We start from the raw sequence: 15,827 nt of genomic DNA on the forward strand, positions 1-15,827 counted from the left end.
ATCCCTGCAGTCACGGAAGCTTTAAATCGAAATTTAAGTTGAGAGATGTTAACTGCCTCGCCTGGTGTACAGGAGGTCAGAGGGTTTGGTCCTGACCCTGACGCCTGCTATAGTATCTTTGGAGTTTGCGTGCCTCTCTCCCCGTGGTCACGTTGATTTTTCTCCGGGTCCTCCGGTTTTTCTCTCCACATTTAGAATAAACGCGCGTTTAGAGTATTTTGGCTGCTTTCAATTTCCACGTTATGAGCCACTTTGATGAATTATCATTTGTGGCCAGGTCACTTGTGAAAAAGAGCTGCATTGCTCAGTGGGCCTTACCTGGTAAAATAAAAATAGTTGAGTTCAAAAAGTTTTTGGCCCAAGGATATTAGCCTTAGTGGTGTAATCCTAGTTAAACAATGTCAATTCTTTCCCATCCCACAGGTATCGGTCTCCAGGGCCCAATGGTGACGCTGCAGAGACCGCCCCAGATGCTGCCCACCCACCAGTCGCCGTGCCCGCCAGTCATCTACACCACGTCCACCATCCCACCGCCGCCCCTGCCCCTGCTGCCACCGCCGCCGCCCTACCAGCCTACCGCTGGCAGAACGACCGGCCAGCCTGCGATGTCTCACTCGTTCCCAGCCTACCAAACGGTCGTGGTGTCGTCCTGCTCTGCTGCCAGCAAGCCGGGCATGGGTGTCATCATGACGCAAGCGAGGCTGCCGGTGTCTTCGACGATCACTGGCACCGCGCAGCAAGGCGGCGTCGTCGTCCATGCCAACGCTCAACCGGGGCAGCAGCAGCAGCAGCAGCAGCAGCCGGGCGTGCTCCACTTCTCACAGGCGGGGCAGGTTATAACGAGCCAAGGCACCGTGCAGACCACGTACGCCGTGGTCTCGTCGACGCAGTTCATGCACGTGACGCAATCGTCGGGCTTCCCCGTGCTGAACAGCTCCGCCTCGCCGGCGACGATGGTGGTGACGACGCCGGGCGTGCAGCCGGCTGGCGCGTTGGTGACGACGCAGGTCCAGCCTGGCGCCGCTCCGGCTGGCAGCCCGGTTGTCGTCGGCGGTGGCGGGTGCGGTGCCGGCGGCATTCCCGTCGGCCAGCCGATGCTGCAGATAACCCAGCCGCCGTCCGCCATCACCGCGTGCCACATCCCGGTGATACAGTCGGCAGCGCAGCCGAGCGGCGGCGTGGCTAACCACGTTCAGGTGCCGCAAACGATGGACGTCTCCGTGCAGAACTCTGTTGCGCGGTTCCAAGTCGTCTCGCAGCATCAGCAGCAGCAGCCGCTCAACCAGCAGCAGCAGCAGCAGCATTTGGCTCTTTATCAAGGTCAGGTTCATCACGTGACGAGCTCCGCGGGCCATGTCGCCTTCCTTCACCAGGCCCTGCCGACGCAAGGGGGCAGCGCCGTAGCGGCAGCGGTCGGCCCTGCGGCCGCGACTTCGCAACAGGAGCCTGCGATGCTCGGCGCCGCACCCCACCAGCAACAGCACCATGCGCTTGCGTCGGCACCCACGGTCATCCAGAGTCCAACGAGACACACCTTCCAAAACATCGCGCCGAAGCCGGCCAGCGGCACTCCCACGCCCGCACCCAGCCTGCAGAGCCCGCAGCAGGTGCACGTTATCGTCGGGCAGCAGGGCGGCACGTGCGTGGCACCCGGCGGCCCCCAGCACGTCCCAGCCGTGCATCAGATAGTGCTCGCCGGGCAGCCACACCAGCGGCAACTCGCCCCAACTCCGCACGGCGGCGGTGGCGGCATTAGCAGCATGGCGGGAGTACAGCCGCAGATGTCCGCTTGCGTGGCCCCGCAGGTGGTCGGAATACCTTCCGGTGTCCCCACGCTAAATCAGATGCTCACGATACGCTGTCAGCACCAGCAACAGCAGCAGCAGCAGCCAATTCAGCCGGCGGTCAGCGGAGCAGCAGCCCAGCAGCAGGCGACCCCGATGCAGGACTCCACGTCGCCGTTGGTGAAGCAGCTGCTCTTGCCGCGGAGAAATGCCGTGACGCCCACCGGCAAGATGATCCTGACGGTCCCGCAGACGTCGCAAACCTTGCCGAGGCCAGCAAGCCCACAGGTGGTCTACCAGGTGACGTCTGGACCGGGCGCGGGTGGCCTTGTCACGGCGCAGGGTGGACAACTGCAGCAGTTTGTGGTCGGGCAGGCAGGGCCAGCATCAGGGCAGCACTTGGTGGTGGGCCAAGCAGGTGGGCAGCAGATAATAGTTGGGCAGGCAACATGCCCACACGCACCTCAGATCGTAGTCGGGCCAGCAACAAGCGGACAGCAGATCGTGATGAGTGGACAACCGCAGGTTGTTGGCAGCGGGCAGCCCACATTACCGGGTACACCGCAGCAGCAGCAGCAGCAGCAGCAGCAGCAACAACAGCAGCTTCTGGTGGGTCCAACGACGAATCACGGGCTCCCCACGCAGCAGATTGTGATGGGACAACCGGCATCGCATCTACCAGGAGCGCAGGCTCATCCGTTCTTGGTTGGCCAGAGTTCATTCCAGGTAATACATCACACGTCGCAGAGCGGCATACAGACGCTTCCCATCTCCCACATGCAGTTGGTGCCGGGCCCTATCATCAGCAGTGGGGCAAGCCAAGTAGCCATCACCATGATGCCAAGCACAGGCTTTGCAGCGAGCAGCGCTGGAAATTCGTCCGTGATCAGTGCGACTCCGGCAACGCACAACCATGGGATGCCCGCGTTGAACAACATCAGCTCGCCGCTCACCGGCGGGGGCAGCTCGCTCTGGCAAAACCAGACCAACCTGGCAGCTGACGGCGTCCTGTCGCTACCACCGCCCGCAGGGGCGGTAGCGCCAGAACTCAAGGCGGAAGCGCTCGGCACACCAATGGGGTGCGACGATTCCAAGAACAGCCCCACTCGGCCGCCTGACAGCCCGAGCCGGCCGGCAGCTAACGGCGAGGCGTCTGCTACGAATTTCTCAGCCCTTCCCAACGGCAGGAATAACAAAGTGGAACTACCTCTCAGCCCGCCGTGCCCAGGCAACATGACGTGCGAACAGCAGCAGCAGCAGATCAACCCAGTCAACCTCAATTCCACAGGCATCCTGGACAGCACTCAGGATCTCAAAAGCGAACTCTTGAAGCAGCAGCAGCGCCCGCTGGTGAACGGCGACTCCGACATGACCAAGGGGGAGGAGACTTACATACCCAACAGCATCCACAATCACAAGGCCACGCCGGTGCAGAACCACATGGGCAACGGTGAGCTGTCGGACGAGAGGGACTCGAAACCGCAGTGTCTGCCCTCGACGAACGGACCCACGTCCGCGCTGCGTTCCGGCTGCGACGCGCCGTCCCCGACGCTGCCCCCCGCCTTGTCGCACAACGGCACGGCACCCGGCTGCTCGCCGAAGCCCCAGGCGCCGCATGGCAGCGCCAGGTCCGAGCAGTGTCCGGCCGCCCCCCTCACGACGACGGCAACGCCTGCGCCGACGACGAACCCCTCGCCCACTCCCATGTTGACCATGACGGTGTCTCATGATGGACAGACAGCGGCGTCGGCGGCGGTGCACCCGGTAGCGCCGAAGGACGGTGACTGTAAGCGACCGCCACTCAAGAGGCCGCACGATGGCTCGGACGCCCTGCTTGCCACGGCCGTGCCTAACAAGGTCGGCGTGCGGATAGTGTCGGCCGGCGAGTCGCTAACCAGGACTGTGGCGTGCGCCCCGGCTGAAATGGTGCAACAGCAGCAGCAGGCAACACAGCAAGTGATGCAGATACCCTCCGCTGCGGTCCCGGCAACCCCGACACCACCACCGCCACCACCACCGTCCCTTGAGCTGACACGCAAGCCCAACCAGCACTTCATGTGCCTGTGGAAGGGGTGCAGACGGTACGTTGGCGCGCCTCCAACCTTTAGTATGTCACGTTAGAGCAAGGAAAATGTTTGGCCTGTTGCGTGTTGGAGAGTTTCCACGTGTCCTCTCGTTTTCAGTGCAAGTCCCATGGGTTTATGGAGAGTGCAAATGCACGACATGTATACACAAGTCGGTATAATGAATTTGACCGATATCGACTTGCATTTGTTAAGCAATGTTCATATCCTGATCTATATACAGTGAGTGGACTCACTTTGTTTGACATTTCAGCCATGTGGACCGTACTCACACAGTAATTTATTCTAATTTTTATTACCAAATTGTTTTGGGAAGCCTCCTGGCTGACCCAAAATTGTGGCTTTCTGGGATCTGGATATGAGAGCTTTTACTTCTCTTCCACTTTCACTCAAACCTATGTTTTAAGTTTAACTATTTGTCGTCTGATGCCTTCATTTCTTTGATTATTTTTTTGGGAAAATGTGCTCGCGTTGCTAAGGGTAGACTTGGTGAGAGCGTTTCTCCCTGCCCGACTCCTCTTCTCGTTTCTACTTTGTTGCTTCTTTACACGTGGACTTGCACACGGCTCAGAGAACAAAATGCAAATCAAACACCAGTACATCGAATGTCAAGCAAAGCAAGCGGGCTTGGGCAGGACACCGCTGGAAGGGATAATTGCAGATAGACAAAATTGGTGGTGAATTGGTAGCCAAAGGAGGAAAGACACCTGAGAGAATGACCAACATGGAGATGGAGTGATGAGATCGCGTGTGTGTCTGTACGCCAGTGAGCGAGCGAGAGAATTCGCAAACTCCCACAACTCCGGTGCGAAAGAAGTTTAACATACATACTGCCCGCATGTTTTAGATACTTCTACAACCACCTGTAACCATGCCCAAAGGTGTGGGCTGCATGGGCATGGTTGCTGGCCACCTACCCCCTCGTGTGCCGTGCCGGCCTTCATAGGCGCTGCTACTCACTCCTAACAGCACTTGCCCTAATAATCTGTTAAAGGCTACACGGGAGACCTTTGTCTTGTGTGTTTATACACGCGCGGTCCACGTGTCCCATGGTGGCCCAACCTGAGATCCCCAGGTGAAATTGCGACTTATAAATGTAAAATTATTTTCGTTGTTGTTACGCTCGAGACGCGTGTGAACGTGGTTTTGCGTTCTCCCAGGTGGTTCGAGACGAACGGCCACGTGTTCCGGCACGCGGTGAGCGAACATGGCCGGGCGGGCGTGTACCCTGGCCGCTGTCTCTGGGAGGCGTGCGAGGCCCATGATCGCCAGCGTTTGTCGTTCATCACTCACCTCCAGGTCGGCGCGCACACACACCGACGTGCTTGTGTCAGCACAGAAGCGTTTCACGCACATTGCGCTTGCACATACGTGTGTATGTGTGTAATGAGATTTGTAATTAGGTGGCGTAGGAGTTTAGCAGTAGTGTAGCGGTCACCAACACCAATGGCAATAATCTCTCCTCGGTTCACTAGGCCTCATATGAGTACCTGCTGGTGCGGTGTGTAAACATTGCCACGTGGCAGACCAAGGAGACCGGGCGTGGTGTTGGCCACCCACCCACCCCCCCTCGTGGGTGCACATTAGCAGCACTTGCCCCAACAGTCTGTTAAGGCTATACGGGGGGGGGGATCTTTGTCGATTCTTGACTCAAATGTGCATTTCCACAAGGAAATAACTTGGTTTCTTGGGGTGCATAGTTATTTGCAAAAATTGGCTACACACAGCATCACATTTATTGCTCTCAATGTTTAAATTTTTCTTGAAACCCAGTAATAGTTTAATTGGGAATTACCAAATCACAGACCTTTACTGTGCACATAAATACACCGACATCTAGATTCACAGTGAGTTAGCCATAATCTTCACGTTATAAATTGAAGGTAACTCGAAATTAGAGGCAGCCAAAGTGAAAATATCTGTCTACGTATAATCAAATGTTTGCCGTTATGTCAGCCAGAAAATTTGTTGTGAATGCGTTCTCACATGATGAAAGGGCATCAATACAAAACAATATTAGCTCAAATAAACCAATATTAAGCAAAGCAATGCTTTGCATTATAAATATTGTAGTAGCCCGAGCCCTTTCAAGCATTGCACCTTTACCCACCCAGTTTAATAATGTTGATTTACAATACAGTATGTTAATGCCAAGATGTTAGGTTGATCGATCAATGTTTATTACTCGGTGTAATTATAATTGGTGCCAGACCCTTGGCCTGCCGTTTAAAGCAACGCGATTGGATCTTTGATGTTAAACGTGTGTTAACAAACGGCGTGCACGTTGGTTTTAAAGGCTTATACGCTTAGCGTTAACAGCGACGGTTTGTGTTTTCGTTTGTTTCCAGGATAAGCACTGTACGAAAGAAGCCTTGCAGGCAGGGCTTAAAAAACTGGAAGAAAAAATACAGTCCGAAAAGCAGCAGCAGCAGCCTTCCAGGTGAGCTCGCCAACAGTGACCAACAATCACCTGCGTACACTGGCACTGCCATGAGGAACAGTGGAGGCTTCCCGTTGTCGTGTACGCTAGCGCACGTAACACGTGTCGCGGGGGTAGATCAAAGGGGATGTTAAACTAAATATGTTGAAAATTACTTCCAGTTTCCAGGGCCAATTTTCTGGCAAACAACAAACTTGAATAGTCATTCCACAATGAACCCCAACCGAGTATTTGACATTTCTTCTATTCCAGCTCTTGCCAGATGGGCAACGTCAAATATCCACCCTAATATGTTGCAATATTAACAAAAGTGTTATTTTTGAACAGGCACATGTCACTCCATCCCATGCCTTGATCTCTCTACTTACATACATTTTCCCCATTCTATCTCTCATTCATATTCACTCTCTCCTTCACTATCATTTTTTTTTGCCTTCCTGCTTCCCATCCTTCCCCATTGTATCTTCTCCTTCGATACTGAAATCTCTCTTCTTCCCACATACCCTTGCACCCTCCATCTCCCTCCTTCCCCTCCCATCCCTCCCTCCCTCCGCTCCCCACCTCCGCTCCCATCTCTCCCTCCCTCTCTCCCTCCCTCCTTCCGCTCCCATCTCTCCCTCCCTCTCTCCCTCCCTCCCTCCCTCCGCTCCCATCTCCCTCCCCCCCCCCCTTCCCTGTTCATCTCCGTCGTCCACCTGTGCACCGCCTCTCGGCCAAATCGTGTCTCTCAAACACTCCCTTGTCTGCCCCCGTTTTCGCCCCCGCAGCCACGCTCCCTCAAACCCTGCGGCAGCATCGATGGGAGCGTCGGCACGACCGCTGGCAGCGCCGCCGCTGGCTGGCACTCCCCCGGGGTTTGCCGCGCACGGCCGCCCGGTGAAAACCCTGGCGGGACACCCGGGTGCCGCCATGCTCGCTCTGCGCCGGGGTTCCCGCTCGCTCACCTTCCGCGACTTCACGGTAAACCGCTCGTGCACGGGCGACGCTACTCCGGGGGCCCGGTCCCCCGTTCGTTCACCCGCCGATTTTAACATCTTCTTGGTTCTTTCGGTAAAGTCACGTAGAAGGGAAATAATAAAATAATAAAAATTCAACGTAATAATATACTCAAATAATATAATATAATTGTTATGAATCCCTGCAGTCACGAAAGCTTTAAATCGAGATTTTGACATGTTAACTAAACCGAAGCTAACTCGGCCTGGTAGACAGGAGGTCGTGGGTTCTTTTCAAACCCTGACGCCTGTTGTATATTCGGCGTTTGCATGTTCTCCCCGTGGTCGCGTGGATTTTTCTCCGGATCCTCTGGTTTTTCCTTCTACATTTAGAATCGACGCCCGTTTAGAATATTTGGCTGCGATCAATTTCCACGTGATAAGCCACTTCGTTCAGCTATTATTTTTGGACAGGTCGCTTCTGAAGAAGAGCTGTATAGTTCAGTGGGTCTTACCTGGTAAAATAATAAGTATAACCCGTAAAAACAAAGTTTTTCACTCTAAATCCTTTATATGCGTGGCGGCTAGAGTCCTCTCGTCATCTGGCTTGAGATGGCTGCCACCTATGGGTCAGATGATTGTCTGCAGTATTAAACAATTGGTAATTAAATATTTAATTTGTTTTCCCTAAACAGTGTAAAATTTTGGAAAAAAATTTTCACGAACATTAATTGTCTCGCACAACGAGTCTGTGTGCAAAATGTCAGCTCGATTGGATCACGGGAAGTGGGTTAAAAAACGACCGAAAGGTTTGCACGGTCGTAAGCAAGCAAGCGGACATAATATAAAGGATTTAAAAATAGTTTAGCTTAGATTCTAAATAAGGGAAAAACTGGAGGACCTGGAGAAAAATCCACGCGACTCTGGGGAGAACATGCAAACTCCAAATATACAGGCGTCAGGGTCGGGATCGAACCCACGACTTCCAGTATACCAGGCGAGGTAGTTAACATCATCTTTTTGGTACCACACACAGTTTGTGTGTCCCATGCTGTCGAAAATAAATTTGAAGCTTTGTTAATGTGTGAGATTCTGCACGTAATGTGTATGAGAGCGTCGGGTGTGGGACAAATGTGTTAAGAAGCATTTGCAGGTTATTTGCAGCTCGTCACGAGGCTTTTCTCAGCAGTAGTGCTTGAAACATTGGCCAGTGATATCAGAAGCCAATCGGGGTGATGCACCGTATCTCCTGTGACCGCACAGGAGTGCACGAGCTGACCTGGCAGTGACTCAAGAGGGCTCAGGGCGGGGTAATTGAAGGCGTTGCACGAGAAACGGGCGTGCGTGGAGTGCATTGCGCTTCAAATCGGTCTAGCCCAAGCGGTGTTTTTTTGTCGTTGTTGGCGTCCACACCAAGCTGTGGACGTTGGCAGTGACTTTCAAAAAAAATATATATTTTTTTATTGAAAAGGTCATCGCACACTCGACCGCTTCTTGGGATGTGTCGGCTACTGTGGTGCCCGGCCATCAGCCATTGGTTCAATCGTACGCTACGTTGTTTCTCGTCTGGTGTGCTATCCAGGACGACAAGGAAGGACCCATCACAAAGAGTATCAGGATAACGGCTTGCCTCGTGCTCCGCAATATTGCCAGGCACTCGGAGTCCGGGAGAAGGTATGCACCTGCACGTTTGAGTACACGGATACCATTTCTCGATTTAAAGCTTTCGTGACTGCAGGGATTCATCTTCTTGGTTCTTTCGGTAAAGTCACGTAGAATGGAAATAATAAAATAATAATACAATATTTTTTATTATGGAAATAATAAAATAAAAATACTTTTTGTTATAATAAAATAATAACATATCTATTTTTTCTTATGCTTAATTTATTATTTCCATTCTACGTGACTTTACCGAAAGAACCAAGAATATGGATACCATTTCCTTTTTTGCACGGAGATGAAGCTGGTTGTAGTTACTGGCGAAATGTCGTGCTCAGATTGTAAATGTTGTGGCTTTGCTCTCCAACGCACCGGTGTGTTGTACTAGTATACTATACTACACTACACACTACACTACTATACACTATACTACACACTAGTGCTGTACTAGTAACGAATTGGCACGTTCTGTTTACGTGACAAACCTCACTAATTGGCTGTGGCGGGTTTAACGACACATTTATATATTTACGCGATCTAACCCAAAAAAAACCTGTATTATGGATTAAATTTGTATATTTGTCTCCGTTCAAAAAATCTGGATAAGAGTGATTTTATACGGATATATTATGTATATGTATGCAGTCCTTTGTCAATATATTGCTGGATAAAGACCTCCCCCCACGTTGCGTTGGTCAGTGCGGGTGTTGGTAGTGATGGGTCACCCAGGTCTGGCCGAAGCCATCATGGGCGAGTGTCTGGAATTGCAACGTGTTACATTGTAGATGGTACCTCGATAGCAATGGTTCTTTACCTGGGGGTGCGAGATGCCATTTCTGAGAACATTAACGGGTGCGGGCTGCAGGTAAGATTAAGAACCACTGCTCTATAGTATAGCACGGTAATATATTATCACACGTCCTGCAGCTATATAAAATTATGTTACTGGCCATTTAAGTAATTGCAATATATATTTTGTACGTAGTGGCTGAGGACACATAAACGATTTCTCTTTCGTGGGGGGGACCCTCAAATTTGTAATGTTTTCTCTTGCTTTGTGATGGGTAATGTGAACCCCTAACAGCCACTGGTGCTGTAGAGAAACCCCCAAGTGTTTTTGAGAGTCGTTCACGAGCCACAGCTTTCGCGGCCTAGGGTAACGCATCAGCCTAAACGCCCCCGTCTCTGCGTTCTAACGCGCGCCGGCCATGTCCCTGACCGCAGGCTGGTGCGTCGGCACGAGGCTCACCTCTCCACGATGGCGCTGAGCGGCATGGAGGGCTCCAGCACGCTCGCCAAGTGTCTGTACGAACTCGCTCAGCACCCGCCGTCGCCGCAGAGACGGCACGCACGCTTTCCCGCGGACGACGACCAGAGACTCTAGCGCCCTCGGACGGGGGCGGTTCGGTACGTGCGCGCTCGCGTACGTGCGCATCTCTGTAACTGCAGCGGACAATCACGGCGGCGGGGGTGGTGGTGGTGGTGGTGGTGGTGTGGGGGGTGGGGGGTGAACTCTCCCGGAAAGGAAGTGAACTCACAAAAATGTTCCTGGCGCGCACGTGAGAGAGAGACACGACACCACCCCGGCGTGAAGTTGAGAAAGTGTCCCCATTGCGCACCTCCCCACCACCGCCCCGAACTCTCCCACCACCTCATCCCTCCCCACCCACCCCCCCCTCCCACTGCTGCCCTTCTTCCCAGCTGCTCCAACGTCTCATCCGGCCTCTGCAAAGAAGAAAAAAGTATCTATTTTTTGAAAATCTTGGACGTTACCTGGAGAATCGCTCGTCCTCCCTACGTTTCCTCAATTCTGTGTGAAATATCTTCGTCTTGTGTGGTGGGGAGTGGGACGCGAAATAGGTTTTAAACAAGACCAGTAGCAGCGGTGGCAGTCATTTTAAAATATTGGTCCTTAGATAGTTTAGATTTGTGCTTTTTCCCGAGGAGATATATTCCACTTTAGGATTCTATAGAGAGAGAGAGAGACGCACACACTGGGAATACTTTTTTTTTCAGAAAGTAAGGCTTTTTAAAATAAAACAGAAACAGTGGTTGTTTACTATAATATAAGGGTAAATTTATTCGATAAAATGGCATTAAATATTTTAATATACAAAGGGTAGATGCCTTTTCCCTACTTTTAAACCAAGACATTACAATACATTTGAACCCGCATTGGTTAGGACCTTTGAGTTTATTTTAGAATGGTTGAAATGTTGAGGATTGGTAACGTCTCTCGGTCAATTAATTTGATACAAAGTTACAGCTTCTTTAAGTTCAGTCAACTGTCAACTTTTGTTTTCATCAGTTTTTACAAGAGAAAATATTGTAAATTATTGTTGGCTACTTTGTTGAATTTATTGTGTAAATTAAAAAGGCACCTGCATTAAATTACAGAATGAACGTTTCCAACTGAAGGCAAGCGGTCATTCAAACGGTAAAACTTGATGCAAAATACCTTTGCAAAAAAAAATAAACGTAGATGCTTTATTTTTTATTTTGTGTGTGCCCACTTGCTTTTGCGGTAGAGTTTACGGTAGCCGGTGCGTTGCCGCACGCGCTAACAAACTCGAACGCTCGGCAACTTGGAACCACGCGCCGCGACTTGAGAGCTGTAACACGTTTATTGGGTATTCGCAGGCGCCGTGGCGTGCTTGCTAGAGTTTCATCGTAACGTTTTTTTCATATCTCAGAAAGAGGACTTGGCAAAACGTGCGATATATTTGTATCCCTTGTGCGTGCGTGCGTGCGCGTGCAAAGTCGCAAACAGTCCCGGTGCTAACTGTAAACATGTTGCAAACTTTGCACAAGACGTTTCGGTTCAAGACTCCTCCGCGCGTTATGTTTTCTTTTTCTTTGGTCGCAACGGTGTGGGTGGGAGGCGGGAAGTTTGACCACAGCGCTCCCAACAGCGCTCCCCCACAGCGCTTCCCGTCACGTCGCGTACAATGTCCCACTGCGTCCAGCGAGGAGCCAGCGACGCAGCCTAGAACGGAGAATGAAATCGGCGGCCACTTGCACGCTTACTGAGCTGTTGCCGCCGTCTCTGAGGCTCCGGACATTTGAGCCGGATCTCATTCTTCTTCACTACTTTCTTCCTGCCCCCCCTCCTCCACTCCCCGACTGCCCCCTGCTATTTCTTAGCCGTTAAAAATCCATGGCCTTCACCCGTCTCTACGCTGCCGCCACCCCCCCCCACCCACAGCAGCAGGATGTCCTAAGGCAAATTGAGCTGGCCACCTACTGCTCCATTAGTATTGGAAAAACATTGCCGAGTTTGATTTTGGGTTCGTGTTTGAGAACAAACGTTGGGAAGCATGGGGAGAGAGTTAAAGCCCCCCTCCCACCCCGTCGACGGAATGTCTGGATGCTGTCGTTTGTGCTCGTTGAGCACCGTTGTAGCGCCCTGAACGTTACTGCATTTTGCTTACTTCAAAGTGTGAATAGCTTTTTGTTCGGGTTGTGGTAAAGTGTTGTTCATTATGTGAGTATTTATAAAGAGCTCAATTGGAAAGTGCATCTTTGGACAGGCTCGGTTGCAAAAGCGTTTTTTTCTCACTGTGCACCACAATATTGAATGATAACCAATTCTTACCAAAGCATTTTTAATTGGCTTAACTTAAAAAAAAAATTTCATGAAATACCCTTTGGATATTTTCAAAATAGAATTTTACAAATTAAGTGAGAAAGGCGAGTACAGATTCATCGATTAGGGAGGGTGGGGGGGGTGAGATTCACACTGGAGAGAGTGTATCTCGAATTTGAAGGGTTTAAAAAAGCGAATTAACACCGAGAAAGAACGCTTGTGTGAGCATCAATCGCCACAAGCTTATGGATCACCGCTCCGGTGAAACGTGGACTGGTAATATCCTTACTTTGGTGCCCTATAAAATTAACTTGTGGTTTTATTTTTTCCCCACCCCACCCCACCCCTGTTCCTCCCCGCTGACTTAAAACGATGACACAACTGCCGGTAATGAAGTCGCTGTTTAAAGTTGGAAAACACACATGCGCACGTGTGTGTGTGTGTGGGAGCTTGGCATCCCATATACTGGTGAAGACGATCAAGGCGCGGCAATAAGGCCGTGCGCTCAGAGCGCGTGCTCTGAGGTGGTCATCTTCCGCCGTCCGCAGCAAACGACACACGGCGCTGTCCATCGATTTGGCGAGATTTACGCAACAACAAAGAACTTGAACTTCTGTACTGAAATTCAGCGCAGGGGGGCCCATAGCGGGCGGGGGGGGGGGTGCGGGGACCGGGGTGGGGGCAGCGATTGGAGCAGTCGGGAGGTGGGCATGGAGAAAAAGCCAGGCGACCACAGACCTGCCGTGCGGGGAAACAATGCCTTGCGAAATGAAGTTCTTTTAAAGTCGCGAAGAAGATATGATGGGGGGGGGGGGGTTAAAAGGAGAAAATATGAAACACGAATACCCAGCGAATTCACGAGTTCGAAAGTATGCGTTTTTGTTCATTTGTTTTTCGCAGTTGTGTTTTTATTTTAAGTTCACGCAACTCCAAGACTGTTAGAGCAAGAAGCATCGATTAGAGATGGGGAGCGGTAGAGGGGAAAGAGTATTTTTTTCCCCGAGTGAGTTTGGTTTTCTGTGACATTTTGTCTTCACACCAGCATAAACTATAACCTGATGTTTCAGCAAGAAAAAAAGAACGCTGTATAGTGTAAACAAATATGGACCACTCTTCACGCTTAAACACTTTTGGACCAGAGCTCTCGGACTCTCGTGACAGCTTTCTGCATTAGACCCACGCTTAAAAATAATAACGTTCAAAAGATAGATATGTATGCATATATCCAATCTCTTGAGTTGTACTGTAAAAAAAATGGTCATTTGTAAATGTGTTATTGCTAAATATTTTTTACACTTTAGTCCAGGGACAGGTCAAGTAAAAAGATGCTTGTATGAGAGCAAGGACCTGTGGGATTATAACCTCCTTTTACAATAAATGAAATTCCTTTGTGAAAGAAAAAAAAACATTTACAAAAAAAAAGTTAAATGTAAGTAAAATAGAGAAGAAAAAAAAATTCGATTGTCATGTAACTGAAACACGTGAGAATGGTTTAGCTTTCGTTTTTTGGGGGTTTTATTGTTTGTGTCGGTTGATATTGATGTACATATGTGAATAGTGTGCATTGTGCACTACCCATTTAAAAGGGGTAGTTTATACTCTTAAACACCAGTGGTCAGCCGAAAGGTCTTCATTTTGTGTGCATGAACGCAAAGTGAATTGGCTGAGAATTTACACAAATGGCTCGGCGTTTCTTTTTTGAATTATAACTTTTTTTTTTACAACAATAAAGTTCATGAATAATAAAAAAATAAACGTTTAAATGGTAATTATTTAATGCAATTTTATTTCTCCGTTTTTCACGGTACGGATGTAACATTTGTTTAAACAAAAAAAGAGAAAAATGTGACCAGTTGTGGCTATGTATGTACCGTATACTCACAACCTGATTGTAATGTTTGTCCGGTAACGGAGCGTTTCTCAAAATTTGGATTTTTCTGTCGCCCCCCTTCTCCCTCACTCCCGTTAAGCAGCTGGTTGATCGTCAGCGCATCAACCAGTGAAAGTTTTTAATCCCAAACGCAAACCTGATGTTTAGTACAAATATCTACTTGTATAGGAGGTTAATTTTTGTATGTAAAAATTGGTTTAATACATACATTTTATACAGGAATTTCTTCTTTGTATTATATTTGTATTTCTGTGCCAGTGTGAAAAATGTTCCATACTCATGTTTTTTTTTCCTCTCTCTTTTTTTACTTCAAATGTCCTCGTTTAAAATTGTCTGCGTGCGCTTCCGCTGTGTACTTGCGGCGCCCCAAAAGAATCCTTCAAATGTATAACTTAATTTGCTACCCCCCCCCACCCCATTTCCCATTTAAAATAGCGGCGAAAAAAAAGTGAATGAGACATGTGTGCCCTCCTACCCACCCCCCACCTCCCCCATCAGCAGTTTTAACCGCTGTGAACCTGCCAAGAATAGCATTTTTTTCTGCTTTGTTGAGTTAAACGTTTGTGAATAAAAAGTCTGCGCAAATTACACCGTTCATTCGGACCTCTTCCATTAAATCCATTTTGACGAAAGGCCACAAACAACCACCCGCCCCCCCCACACCACCACCCTGTTCTAGAACGAGGCTGGCAGTAGAACATCCTGAATGTCCGGGCTATACCTACCTTCTTGAGGAATGCGTCTGTAGCATTAATTACATTGCACTAGACCACGCAAAATTATGGAAGTGGTACTTAAGAAGTGTGCATGGTTTGTTCTTAATTTATTGTCAGTGTCAATATTCAGTAGCTATTTCTTCCCTCCGATATAGACATTTAAAGAGAACGTTAAAGTGCTTTTTTTGAGGGTGGGGAGGGGGGGGAGCGTTGATATTTCCAACCTTGAAGTCAAACGGCGTGAAAAGGCAAAATCCGCAGTTTAAATTGGCTTGTTCGCTGTGTACACCTGTGGTTAAGATTTATCCGTGGTCAAGTATTAATGTTGGTCAGTGGAGGTTCACACACAACCAGCAGACCTCTTAAGATTACTGCTTTCCTACAGTTGTAGATGACAGGCATAGAGGGGTGGGCAGCTATGAACTATGTGCAGAGTTCACGTAAAGGGGAGTCTATGGTCTAAATCGGAGTGAGGCGTGAGTTCGGCTTGAGCTAATGTAGCCCCTCCACCACCACCACGACGCAGAACTCGTAAAACCCCCTTCGAATTACTTCGGGCAACAATCGTTGTGGTTGAGAAGCCGTTGCGGTGAACTGTGACTCCATATTGCGGGCAACATTTTGACAACCTTTAAGGTCGAACGCTTCTCTCGACTTCCAACAAAAAATATACGAGTCTGCTGAACACAGCCACGTGAACGTGTGTGCGAGCAAGGTGTATAAGATACG

At 49.9% G+C, this 15,827-nt stretch overlaps 1 protein-coding gene across 2 annotated transcripts in view; it reads left to right on the top strand.

Moving 5' to 3' along the window:
• Positions 1–13,321, top strand: part of ARID2 (AT-rich interaction domain 2) — a 118,244-nt gene extending 104,923 nt beyond the window's left edge. The window contains exons 16-22 of one of the 2 annotated variants that reach the window (XM_061550847.1): positions 424–3,865; positions 5,029–5,167; positions 6,217–6,308; positions 7,076–7,268; positions 8,826–8,917; positions 10,130–10,312; positions 12,888–13,321. In XM_061550847.1, coding sequence (XP_061406831.1) covers positions 424–3,865; positions 5,029–5,167; positions 6,217–6,308; positions 7,076–7,268; positions 8,826–8,917; positions 10,130–10,289 — 4,118 coding nt within the window. In that variant the 3' untranslated portion in view covers positions 10,290–10,312; positions 12,888–13,321. Of the gene's footprint in view, positions 1–423; positions 3,866–5,028; positions 5,168–6,216; positions 6,309–7,075; positions 7,269–8,825; positions 8,918–10,129 lie in introns of both variants that reach the window. The other variant, XM_061550837.1, reaches the window with a different exon arrangement.
• Positions 13,322–15,827: the final 2,506 nt, after the last annotated feature.

This window comes from Lethenteron reissneri, chromosome 2, assembly GCF_015708825.2.
Source record: "Lethenteron reissneri isolate LAM-NWPU_2019-01 chromosome 2, ASM1570882v1, whole genome shotgun sequence".
Taxonomy (NCBI): Eukaryota; Metazoa; Chordata; class Hyperoartia; order Petromyzontiformes; family Petromyzontidae; genus Lethenteron; species Lethenteron reissneri.